The 13,100-nt window shown below is 40.2% G+C and overlaps 1 protein-coding gene across 1 annotated transcript in view; it reads right to left on the reverse strand.

The window, feature by feature from the left end:
- Positions 1-13,100, reverse strand: part of oxct1a (3-oxoacid CoA transferase 1a) — a 38,664-nt gene that overhangs the window by 1,562 nt on the left and 24,002 nt on the right. Inside the window, exons 13-15 of the mRNA XM_084024467.1 lie at positions 12,403-12,478; positions 6,954-7,043; positions 5,400-5,480 (exon numbers count right to left, since the gene is read on the reverse strand). Of these exons, the coding sequence (XP_083880593.1) occupies positions 5,400-5,480; positions 6,954-7,043; positions 12,403-12,478 (247 nt within the window). The remainder of the gene's footprint in view (positions 1-5,399; positions 5,481-6,953; positions 7,044-12,402; positions 12,479-13,100) is intronic.

The raw sequence follows: 13,100 nt of genomic DNA on the forward strand, positions 1-13,100 counted from the left end.
TGCTGTGTGATGTCAATGCAAGCTCACAGTTAAACGTACCCTTTTTTGAAATTGCAAAAGACCGTGACACAAAATTATCCGAGTAAGTAAATCATAAAGCAACAAACCATCGATTGACCATCGATTGCTTTTTTTGTTGTGAGACTGTGGAGTCACCTTTCCTCACAATCTTCAGTCACCGCCATCATTAAACAGATTGATGCGCGTTAAGTCATTAAGAAGCTGCACGTCTACCCCACATGTTGTCTGGCAAGAGCCGCAGCATCATTTAGCCCACCTCTTGCTTCAGGCAAATGTGAATTAAACAAAAATATAAACACCCTTCAAGAAAAACGTCAAAAGCTCCTCCAGTCTTCTGTTAATGCATTGCAGCATCTCATTCTGAGATGTGTTCAGATCAAACGGTAGGATAATAAGATGTTTTTAAAACGATGCCATGCTGGGGTTTGCCCTGCTGTCATTACGAGAAACGCGACAGGTAACATTTTTCTGGTCCATTATGATAACTGAATAATTCAGAAGGTGTTCTGCTTCATCTGCAAATTAATGGGCAAATGCTGTTTTTTTAACTTTATAACAGAAGGCAATTCCCTAAATAACTGTTGAGAGGACAGCATGCTGATAAACCTAGTATGTAGACCATTGTCACAGCAGCAACTTAAGCACCAGGAGCCACAGAAGTCATGAGACTTACTCAGTACACATGCGACGGGTGCAAAAATGATCACGATCTATCATTTCAATGTCGTTGCCGCAAGCGAGCAATGCTTGTAAACAGGGGAAGTGTGGTTAAGAGAAAAGAAATGGCAACATAGTGTATAAAATGGTCTGAATCACACAGCGAAGCAGCCGTGACGTTGCCTGAGGCAACAGGTTGCTCATCATCGTGGGTCTCGAATCGTAGCAACACATTTTTGGACGACACTTGAATTAGCATCCCTCCTCGCCATCAGGAGCCGAGCAGGACGCTGCGTTTCTAAGAATATATTGTTAGTGTTAGCATCTGTGCATGTGTCTGTGTGGAGGGGAAATTAGATTATTATTTTTTGGGCAAGCCCCAGTTTCTGCTCTCATTTTAGAAAAGAGATTTTAGTGTGAAATGTAAGATGGCAAACGGTAAAATAAACACATTTAGGATAACCATTATCAAGCTCGTTAAGGACACTATTTGCCACCTGGTTTACGGTCCTCATTTTAAACTGCTGGGAGTATTCTCTGGTGATCAAGACAGTCATCATTTTCTCCCATTTTCGGACTAATAAAAGAAGAAAACGCTCAAATGTTATACATAATGATGCACAATGGTATTTATTCTTATCTGACCAGGATGCTGAATAAAAAAGGTTCCACTTGACATCCAACATTTGTTTTACCACCACATTCTGTTCAGATCATTAAAACCTGTATGTGATTAAAACAAAAACATTCCTGGCAATATCCTCATTGAGGTTTCAGCATGGGGCCTTATTGATATGCAAATGATTATTTTTATTGATACGCATCTTTTGGCAATCATAGATAATTATTTTTCATTTTTTTTGCAGACTATTGTTCTACTTTCAGATGTATCACTGGTTGAATGATACCACAAGGACTCCAAAAATCAGTCATTGGCAAGTTGACTCAAACACACAATCCATGGAGAGACTATTTCCTCATTAAACTAATGATTGTTTGTTTTTAAATGCGAACGCAAGTTTGAAGACCCATTTCTTTCATGTTTGCCCTTGGTTTTGGAATATCAACTGAAAAAGCGAAAAGATCAAACGTCATTTAATTTCAAGTGCTTAAATATACATATTATCTGTAAACATTGTACAAAGAAGAATTAAATTGCTGCAAATCAAGTGTACTATAGAGCGGATTTGAATCTACTAGTCTGTGTGTGTTCATGGTATGAAAGCAATTATTTGACAAAAGAAACAGTTTCCTTTTTTTATTGTCCAGTTTGACAAACTGATTTTCAAAACAAACAATCATAGTTGGAGCTTTTTAAAACTGCATTGCGATATCTGACAGGCTGACAAGCTGACAGTCATATGTCAGCATTTTTTAAAAGCTCAGTTTTCCCCGTTCAAACTGCAGTGGCTGGCATTGTCAAAGGAAGGTCGTTTTCAAAATGTGAACACTCATGGATGGACAATGCCCGTTTGGTGTGGATGGAAGGCCCAATTGAGACATTTTTTTTAAAAATGTATTCACAGTTCAACAGACATGGCATCAGAAGGACAGAGAATGGAATAGAGGAGGCATGTACGGTATTAAGTAGTACAGAGGACTGAAGAATATGAAGGAAGCAGGTGTTGAAAGAGGTAGCAGGAAATGGAAAAAAAGATCAAATGTTAGAATTTGAGTCATTACAAAGAAAGTAAAAAGCTTGGGATGCAATAAGAGAAGAGAGTACTAATGGATATAGAGGGAGTGAAAACAGCAGGACATAAAATGAGTAAGGTGGAGAGGAGGAGGTGGGAACAGTGCTTGTAGGGCAGCAGAAAGAGCTTTAACCTTTATAAATATTGACAGGAATCTGCTCACTGAGAAATGTTACACAATCATAGCAGAAGCCAGTGGAGCACAGACAGGTTGAAAAACAAAAGGCACCGCCACGCCGTCTGACTTTCTCCCTGATAGGTCATGTTTTCAATGAGCCAGTTCCAAAGGCAGTCGCCACGAAGGGTTTACAAGGAGCAGACTGGTTCAAAAGGACACAAAAACAGCATCAACACTAAGCTCTGCTAACTACTGGAACATCTATGTGGACTTAGTTTCTAACCCCCGCACATTATTTTCCTCAATTGACATTTAAAATTGTGATAAATTGTAAATGTCATCTTCACCTCTTCTTACTTTAGCATACTGTCTGCTCATTTCCCCATTATCAGAAAATTCCACCGTTGGAGCATCATAATCACTATGATAACATATGTGCCACTAACTATGGTTATAGCCACCGTCTACAGCAATCCACTTTCAATGTCTTTTCACCTTCTTCTGTCACAGCATACAGAGTTCAAACTGTGGGGAGGATGATGAAATTCAAAAATATTGCAGAGGGAGAGCTCTACACATACAAATGAAGACGATGGAGATTTGCCTTTAGGCTCAATTCTATAAGCTTTCAAGGGAGATTGAGCAGTGAGATTCCCCAGAGTACACCCCCCGTGGTCCAACTTTTTAAAAATGGAAACCACCATCCCCACATGCCAACCTGTCCCCAACACTGAAAGGATGTGTCAACCAAGAAGAGCCAAAAACATCCAGGACCCCGGGGCTATTTTCTTGCGCAGCTTACCGGAGACCACCTGGACAACCTGCTCTCTGAGACTACCTCCACCGAGGGCATGCCGGTTACATTTAGGGGCCTTTTCAAAACCATCCACAAAAGAGGTCGACCATACAGCTGCAGCTTGGCTACGACTGTCATTGCCCTAGCAACAACATCAAAACAACCGCCCGAGGTAGCGACGAGAGCATAGGAATAATACATAATAAAAGGGAAACCCAACCCTAACCATGAAAATTAACAAACACTACAAAATCAATAAGAAGCCTCCCTACCGAAATCAACTGATTGAGTTAGTGCTAATTGAGTAAAAGTAATTTCCATGTACTTGTGTTGCTCTGTTGCATCATGATGATTCATCAGTTGCAGTGTGACTGTTTTTGTGAGGGCGATGTGATTACGAGCTAAAGACACAATGTGCGACTTGTGTCTTGTGTCCCAGCGTCGCTTGTCGCTGGGACATTCAGGGACCTGCTGTGATCAAATAGGGATGCAAACCCACTGACTGGGTTTAACTTATTACATTTTGGTTCCAGTCAATCACTCCAGATTGCCAGGTGGGAAATGGAACAGCCAGCTCTCTACTAAAAACAAATCAACACATAAGACAGTCTAAGAGGGAAAACCCTGCACTTCTGGCCACAAGTAAAAGGCGTAGTGTCTGGAGGTGTCAGATCAAGTCTTTAAGACTTAAGGAGGCAGCAGTTGGGCATTTTCACCTGTGTATTCGCTGCAATTATGTTTTTTTTCACAAGAACATTACTGGTTAACATAAATGAACTCCACAGTCACAGTTCTCCACTAACATGTTCAATATGACCCCAAAATGTCTGTTAAAATAATTCTAAATAAACTACAAACTACTTGCACAAAATATTCCCCCCCCACAGTCCCTGAAATCCAGGTCTTCAGGCCAAATGTACTGCACAGCCATTGCTTACCCATTGCCACTGACTAAGGAGCACCTATGAGTAAGCAGCCTACGTTCATGACTAATGGCTCATCCATCCATTCATGCATGCATGCATGCACCTATCCACTTCTATCTAAATGTAGGATGAGAAGGGCATATTTGCATGTATTAGGATAGGAGGAAAACTAAAGCACAACGTCATGTTATTTTACACTAGTTGGCAACTTCTCTATTCTCAGATTTGTTTTCATCATCAACATATAGATATTAATTGTGTTGATAGCTTTTTTTAGTTTAGTCTATTCAGAGGTTAAGTTTTACATATTCCTCCATGCGTTGCAGTCCAAGCAGCAGACCATAACCCCGGCTGGCCCAATATTAGGAATAATAATAATATATCAATATATCAAAATATATGATTACTGTTTTTTTTAAATCTAGCCACCGTTAAGAACACATTATTTATGTTTATATATGTATTTATTTAAAAAAAAAAAAAAAAAAGACAAAATAAGCAGTGCTCCTGACCCGCCTTTACTCCGAAAAAAACAATCTATCTCCTCATGTCTAAATTGTGACTAATCCAACCAATGAAGGTATCAAGTACTAGCCAAACAGAGTAGATCCCGCCCTAAGGGAAGACAGCAGGGGCCCGTCCTACTGTGCCTTCTTCCACCACTTGTTTGCCTGCCCTGCAGTGTCGCTGTAGAAGCATTTTAATCAGAATTTTAATAACGTTTTTTTTCCCCAAAAGGAGAGAGAAAAATATTGTCTAAATTATACGGACATTTTGCTATGAAATTAAAAAATAGCCTAAAAATGTAAATTTGTGCAGAATGCTATATTTAAACAATCCTCTAATATGCTACTATATTAATTTATCAATAAATCCTCTTTGGACCAATGCATCAATATTGTATTCTGATATTGATTGGTAACCACCGAAGGAAGGACTTCCACCTTTGGTTTTTCATTTCATGCGTTCTTGCCAATAACGGATTGGCTTGAAAAAATTGAATTTATTTTTTATTTTCGAGGTCCCGCCCTAGGCGCAGACAGTAGGTGCTTATCCTGCTGTGCCTCTCTTCACCTTCCCTTTCTTGCCTGCCCTGCAGGTGTCGCTGTTACAGCATTTTAATTAGAATTTCAATATTGTTTTTCCAAAAGGAGAAGACAGACAAAAAACAAAAAAGATAAACGCACCTTTTCTGTGATGATCCGATCCACACACTGCTTCCCTGTTAAGGGCAGGATGCATTTGTCCAATATCTTGTGTTTCCCCCCCTGAAAGACAAAGGGTAGTTGGTTAAAAAAACAAACCCACTAAGAGGTCAGTCAACTGTGTTTTGACACTTTCTCGGATGTTTATCCAGGGATGCAGCTGGTTATGTACTCTCATCATATTCCCAGAGGATATGAAGCACATATTCCACGCCAGTCTCAGTTTCACCACCAGTCTCAAAGAAAAGGCACACATCAAAATGCCGCTGATGCTGCCTGAGCAATACACATCATACATAAATCCCCCATCCCCCAGACTTCAGGGCAGCAAATTTATGCTCACCTGCTGCACCATCTGGATTATTGTTGGGCGCCAGACAGGCTCTTATTAGCAAAATACTGCATGCTTCTGTGAATGCAGAACGTTACATTGAACTTGCATCATATGGGTTTGGACTTTTCCAAAAGAAAACCAATTGAGTTGGAATGTCTTCTGCGATTTCAAAAGCCCTGTGGAGTTACTCATCCCTAGCTCCAAAACCAAGTCCAACTAATCAGCTGTTCCCAATACACCAAGTCCAATTCTAACTTGGATTCAAATTAGCCAAAGGCAAACGAACAGGAGATGGTTTGTGTGCAAAACCTCATCAGGATGAGCTGGCGCTCTCTGGTAAAAGAGGCATTACGCAATCCATTAACAGAATTATCCTTAATCAGTCATAACACTCACACTCATTATTTCAGGAAGCAGATACAAGGTACGAGGGGCACGAACATGGGAAAAGAAAATTGCAAATAGAATTAGACCCGGAGCCCTGGCCAAGGAAATTAGTCTTTTGTGGGTAATTTGTAAAGGCAATGCTGGTTAGAACAGCACACACACACATATACACACACAAATACTAGGGATGTTAACCGGTGACTGTTTGACCGATGGTTTGACCGTGTAAATGTTAACCAATTAAACTTGTCAGTAGTCGGTTTAAAGCGATGGTTCGGAGTAAAACCCTAGGTCATTTCCACCAAGACATCCAGCCAAATACCCCCTCAGAAGCATTTTTAGCTATGGTCAGCATTGGTCAAGATAGGGCGATCAGCCGAATGGCTTAGTACTGGCGGGATGGTACAATGGGTATATTTCGTAAATTACCCCACTAAAAATGCATGGAATGTTACCAAACTTCTGCAGTAGTACACATAGGGTCTCTACTCACAAAACGAGGCATTTGAAAGTTTGTACGTACACCAGGAGTTTATTTAAAAGAACACTTGCCTGATAGCTTCTATCCTCGGCTGCTAACGCTAGCGCTGCGCCGACGCCACTTCTGTGTTTACCAAGCTGTTTCCGTGACGCGAGTTTCACGCGACAGTATGAAAAAGTTTCTCTGAATTTTTATAAATGCATTTATAAAAATGTGTTGATGTGATCCCTGAACCGGTTTCAACCAGTTAGTGAGGCTCGGTGGTCGGTTTAAAAATATTCAAAACACACACACACACACACACACACACACACACACTTTGATGTATACACACCTTAGCCGAGTGCTCCATTGTGACCACCACCTTGGTTCCAGCGCTCGCCACCAAATCCATGGCTCCTCCCATTCCCTTCACCATCTTACCCTAAGAATGGAAGATTAAAAAAAAAATTCAGTTTCACTTTCATTTAAAAGGAGGACAAAACAATGTGAAACACAATCCAATCTTGAACAGTACTAAGGCCTTAACCGGAATGTTCAATGTACGACAAATAATACTATAAACAAAAATGAACAATAAACAAAAGCATTCGTTTTGAAGGGTGGAAAACATAACGGCAATACAATATTCATTCTCCCAAAAAGTCTTAAAAAACAATGGTTCATTTTCCAACCTGGGTTCTATTTTTGTTGGTTTTTTAAAAAATCAAAGCTAATCCACGACTTTAGATGGGAGAAGGAAGGTGAACACACAGTGTCCATTTAACAAAAATCCATTTTAATCCATTTTAAATCCATTTAATTTGAAAAATCTATGTCATTGTGCGTGTAGCCATACAGTAAATGAGCACTCTAAATGTTATGCTGTGTGATGCAGCATTATGCTAGCTTAGCCATGGACAGACATAGAGATGAACACATGTATTTCAAACACTCACTACTGCGCGATAATTAGCTTCACCATCTAAACTGCACTAAAGCTTTGTCTAGTCAAAATTCTGTGAAACAATATAAATAATAAAATAAATGTTTCCTTCAAAAATTAAAACATTTAAATCACAGGCTGTTTTAAAGGTTGCCAAGAAAGTACTTGTTAAAAAAAAAAAAAGCAATCTGAAAGATCATCACAGTAACAGAACTGCCAGTGGGGTGAAAAATTGTCTTCTAGTGCCTCGTTGTTCCCAATAAAGAAGGTTTCCAACTAAGGAAGGCTGACATGCAGATATGGCCACAGGGTGACGGCTGAGTAACTGAATTAAAATCCCATTTGCTCATCAATCATGTGAAGAGCCTCTGCTCGATAACCAGCAGATATATATATGCAATGTGTGGTAGGAATACTGTCTGCCTCCGGGGAGGCCAGCTGGGTGGAGAAGATATCAACAGAGTGGAAGGAGGGCTGGGAGAGGGGAGGCAGGGTAGAGGAAAAGCATACACTGAGGATATAATCTAATATATTTTACAGTATGATCGTATAGCAAACCAACTGAGAGTGGCCTAACATAACATCCATGTGACTGAAATAGTTTCCATGTTGTCTTTCACCTTCAAACACGCTCTCTCCCGTTTTTTTTTTCTTTTCCGATCAGCGTTTCATTCAACACACAGTGGCTCTTAAGAGCATACCCCAAAAGGAAACTGTGTCCTTTTTTCATATGATCAATGTTAATGCACTTTCGGACAATCAAAGGGCTAGGTGATGTGTGTGCAGAGGCCCTAGGGGGAGAGCACTGTACTACCTGATAGCAGCACGTCTGGATTTACAGCCGCTAATGTACTCCACCGAGCAACTAGGCTGGCATTAATCAAAGAGGGCATCTGCTTTTAAAATCAAACGTCTGTGATGATGGTTATGATCAATGAAAGAGTCTAAAAAAAGCATTTGAGGGAAATTACAAAATGATATTGGTTTGCTGTGGGGACAATGAAATGTCTGATGGAACTATTAAAAAAAAAATTGTTAGTGTGTTTCTGGCTCCAGAAAATCCAGTGTAATCTTTTATAGGCCACAGTGCCTGTATTGCATGGCAATGACAGCAGCCAAACATACAGGAACAACAATTCAGCTCATGTGTGTGCACATGGTCAAGTGTCTGACTAATGCTTCTGACCTTGTAATATAGAAAACACTACAACAACATAGGATTGCTCACTGAGTATTGTCCATAACCTATATCACGGGGAGAATTAGCATTTGCTGCTCTTCAATTAACAGCTTTACATGTGGCTATCCAAGTGCAGTTTGATTGGACCTGTTCCATGCAGCAAAACATGATCTGTAAGTGTGTGACGAACAACACATTTATGAAACGGTATGACGGGATAAGAAAATAACCTATTTCATCCAAAGGGATTTGATTCAAGGCAACCAAGCCTTAAAGGAACAGTGTGTGGCATTTCGGTAAGTTTGTGGCAGAAATGGAAAATACTAAAAATAGTAATCCTTTCTGTGTATAATCACTGTCGTTCTGTTTTCGTTATCTCAGGAAAAATCCTCAGAGAAATTGACAAAGCACCTTTTGACTTGTTTTGTCAGTCTAAGATTGGACGTGAGATTCATCTGCAACTGTGACAAGAACTGGAACTTTCTTGATTGCTTCCCACTTAATATTGGAGGCTTCTCATATTAAGCTCAGTGTCAATATAGTGAGCCATCAATAGTGTCTCTTTTCAGTTGCCTGAAATGAGGAGAGACCAGATGCAGTCCAATGAAAACACAATATGGACAGTAAGCTTTAAATGCCAGCAGAACATGCAATAAGGTATTCAAACGGAACAAATAGGTTGTCAGATTAATATCCACAGAAGAAAGAAATATATCCTCCGTCAAAGGTCCCCTGGGTAATGTAGCCATTTAATTAACACAGCTTTGATGATATTAAACTTGCTGGTCTGAGTGAAGGTCCACAGGGTTTTAATGTCCTTAATTTCCATTTGCCTGGTCTAATCTTAGCACCATGGGGGCAAAGCTGCTGTACAAGCACATGTGACAAACCACACCTGTTACAAATAGTCAATTAGATATTAATATGAGAAAAATCACTGTAATACATCCACTGAGTATATCAATTAGTAAAACAAGGAATGAAAAGTATAGAAAGCTAAAGAAGATGATATATAAAAGGAACATACCAGTAATAAATTACACACACACACACACACACACACACACACACACACACACACACACACACACACAGGCATTATCAGCATGGAACAGCAATGACACTGCAGGGGGGAAAAAAAGCTTCCTTGCTGTGATTTCCTGTACATCTCTGATTCATCATCTGCCCTCGATGGCGGGGCCTCAAGTGCAGCAATTCAGAGTCTGACGTTGTTTTTCAGAGGAACCACTGCATACAAGATTGTCTACATACCCCGAGAAGGAAAAGTTAAAAAACCCAAATTCTGTTGCCTTCGTATCTCCACTATCTGTTAAAAGGTCCGATTCAAAAGCAAATGCTGCTGTGGCTCGAATGTATGAGAAAAGAAAAATACACCAGAGGAATAACACTTTGACAAGCACTCGTATTTGTCATATTAGGCTTGGGGGGGGGGGGGGGGGGGGGGGGGGGTTTGCTTGCATTTTTTTGTGTTGCCATGACAACGGGATACGATTTCCTCATTTGTTGTGCAAGTGTTCACTTCTCAGTCAGTGGCAGAAACACCACAGAAATGACCCCCTTCACATCCAAGAGTTCCCACTTACCAACTGGCTTCATTCTCTCCCCCACAGATTCTCTGACAATCTCCGCTGTCTGATACAAATTAAACTCTCCATTTAATAACATAGCGACAGACCGCCACAAGCCTTCGTTACCCAGACAACTAATCACAAGAATCAGAGGGTGAGACTGGACTGATGGGAAGACAATGGACATTGTGTTGAAAATAAGCTGAAATCAATTTCATCATCTATTTAGAGCGTGTAACTGGTCAACACAGTATAATCTATGCGGTTCGCATACATGGGGGAAATAAAACGTTTACAAATGCACACATACAGACACTGTGAGTGTTATGTAACTGCAAATACTTGAAAGGAAGTGAAAAAATAACTGATGATAAGCTGCCAGCCGTATCCAGGAAAATCTGTTCATGATACAGCAGGAAGGCGAGTGAGTTTCTAAGAAAACTATATTCTTAAGCAGCTCCTTCAATAAAGCTGCCAGCAGGTGTGATCATGAGTACTTGAGCGAGTCCATTTTAATAGCCACTAGCTCGAGCTATTGTAACACTTAAGCTGCAGTTATAGTGAGCCTACAGTGAGGTTTTGGGATATATTTCCAATGTTGTTTTCTGTTAAAAGCAAACGGAATTCTACTTGAATGTGGTCAGCAATTTACCTGTAAGACGTGAAAGAGCAAGTGAAAACTAAAGAAGCATTGCCAAAAATCAAAGTCAAAGTCAAAGTCAAATCTGGTTCTCATTTAAAAATACATTGGTGTATGCGAGGAGGTAGAACCACTACAGCTTGATAGAGCGCTAGCAGCTAAATGATAAAATAGCACGCCGAGACCAAAATGCCCTCCTTTATTCGATTGCCCCTTTCTCTCCGCCTATTGTTTTTCCAGATGTTTCAGAGCAAGTGGAGATGTAAAAGCATTTCAAAGCCCTCAACTGGAAAATGTTTATCTGCATTTTGCATATTTAAAGCGTTCAAAATCAACATAATCATCCTAAGAGTGCTGCATCCCCCACTCCTACGTAAAACATTTCCAATTTCACGCTATGTACCCATCTTAGATAGTGAATAATTTTCATTATCCTAGAAGGTGGGCAATGTAATTCTCTTCATCAATCCTTTCGGGGGGGGGTGGGGGTAATAATGAAGATTGAATGTGGAGGTGAGGACAGAGGTATTTGTGACTGTGTTGCTGCATTGTGTTGCTGTTCAAGCTGTCCAACACTAGAATGGCCAAACAAGATAAACCCCCTGCTTCTGAGTAACAGCTCCACTGCGGGCATTCAATATCTGCACATGTTTAATCAAGCACCGGTTAATTAGCAATTACAATGGAGAAACAGTTACAACTGGAGAGGCGAAGAGAAAATAAATTACGCCGGGAAATTTAAAGATCACAATTGACAACCATATTACCGAGCACAGTGCTGCTTTACATGACTTGCATGTTTTATGCTCAAGGTGCTCTACATGTAAAGACCACGAACACTCTGCATCGACCTGGCTGCTTAGAGAATATGCATCTAGAACATTATGCAATGAAACAACATTGCATGTACTCTTCAGTCAAGCAGAGAACAGATGTGCACCAGGGGGGGCATTTCTGGTCGAGCCCTCCCACGTTGCAAGCAGTCTTTTAATGGGTTTGGGACCTTAGTAAACCCACTGAGGAGGCCTGTGGCCACTGTGATGTTGAGACTAATTGACCTGATAAAAAGTCTAGCAATGATGTCTGCCAGACTTTATTTTCTATAACGTTCACAAACAACCCCTCAACCCCTGTGTTCTTGCATAACAACATCAACCAAGGCCACAAATCTGTGGAGCTGTTTCAACGGAGAAATATTGAAAGGACACGAAAAACGTAAAAAATACTAATTGAGTCTAAAGATAAATAATACACAACCAAACTGAATGGGATTTGGACTGATGGTCAGACAAAACAAGCAATATAAAGATGACACTTTTGGCTATAGGAATTGTTTAAACCAATTTTATGTTATAGACAAATCAGCAGATTACGGTGAGATGCAGCACTAATTCAGTATGAATTTGAAAAAATAAATAAATGGATGTGTGACATCAAAACCAAACTTACCGGGATCATCCAGTTGGCCAAGTCTCCATGTTTTGATACCTGCATTGCTCCCAACATTGTCAGGTTGATGTGACCCCTGAAGAGAATGACACAAAACACACTGAGTATTGCTACATTTTCCTCAGTTTGTTTGTGACACGACACATAATAAACGTGCAAATATTTTGCTGCTTGGTGTGGATGTCTCATCTGGTCCAACTCCCACATTGTGTCCCTTGTATACATACATGTGTTCTATTAACAGCATTAATTAAAAGTCTGATTCTGTGGGAGAGTTGGTTATTTCATCTTGCATTTCCTTTTCCTGTTTCTCCTAAATAATGAGTTGAAGTCCAAAGTGAGATATCCAACAATGCCCAAACAGCAGGTAGGAGCATGATCTATTTGCATTTAGAGAAAGGACTGCCGCCTACAGCAAACTCTTCATTGTTTCTCCATTGCATGTGACAATACATAGTAGATGTAAAGATGTGATGCAGATGTGCAATTCTTAATTCCAGTACGAGAAATAGCTGGACTGATATATGAGGCAACACAATCTACCATCTGTTGAGTTACTCTTTTTCAGTGACTCTTGACTCTTAACTGTGTACGTACAACAGCACACAGACACACACCTGGTTCTGTATCGTCCCCTCCAGTGTGACTAGACTTGGCGCTATTTATGAGCACTATTGGATTTCCACGGGGTGGACAAA

This window comes from Eutrigla gurnardus (genome assembly GCF_963514095.1).
Source record: "Eutrigla gurnardus genome assembly, chromosome: 13".
In the NCBI taxonomy this organism is placed as follows: domain Eukaryota; kingdom Metazoa; phylum Chordata; class Actinopteri; order Perciformes; family Triglidae; genus Eutrigla; species Eutrigla gurnardus.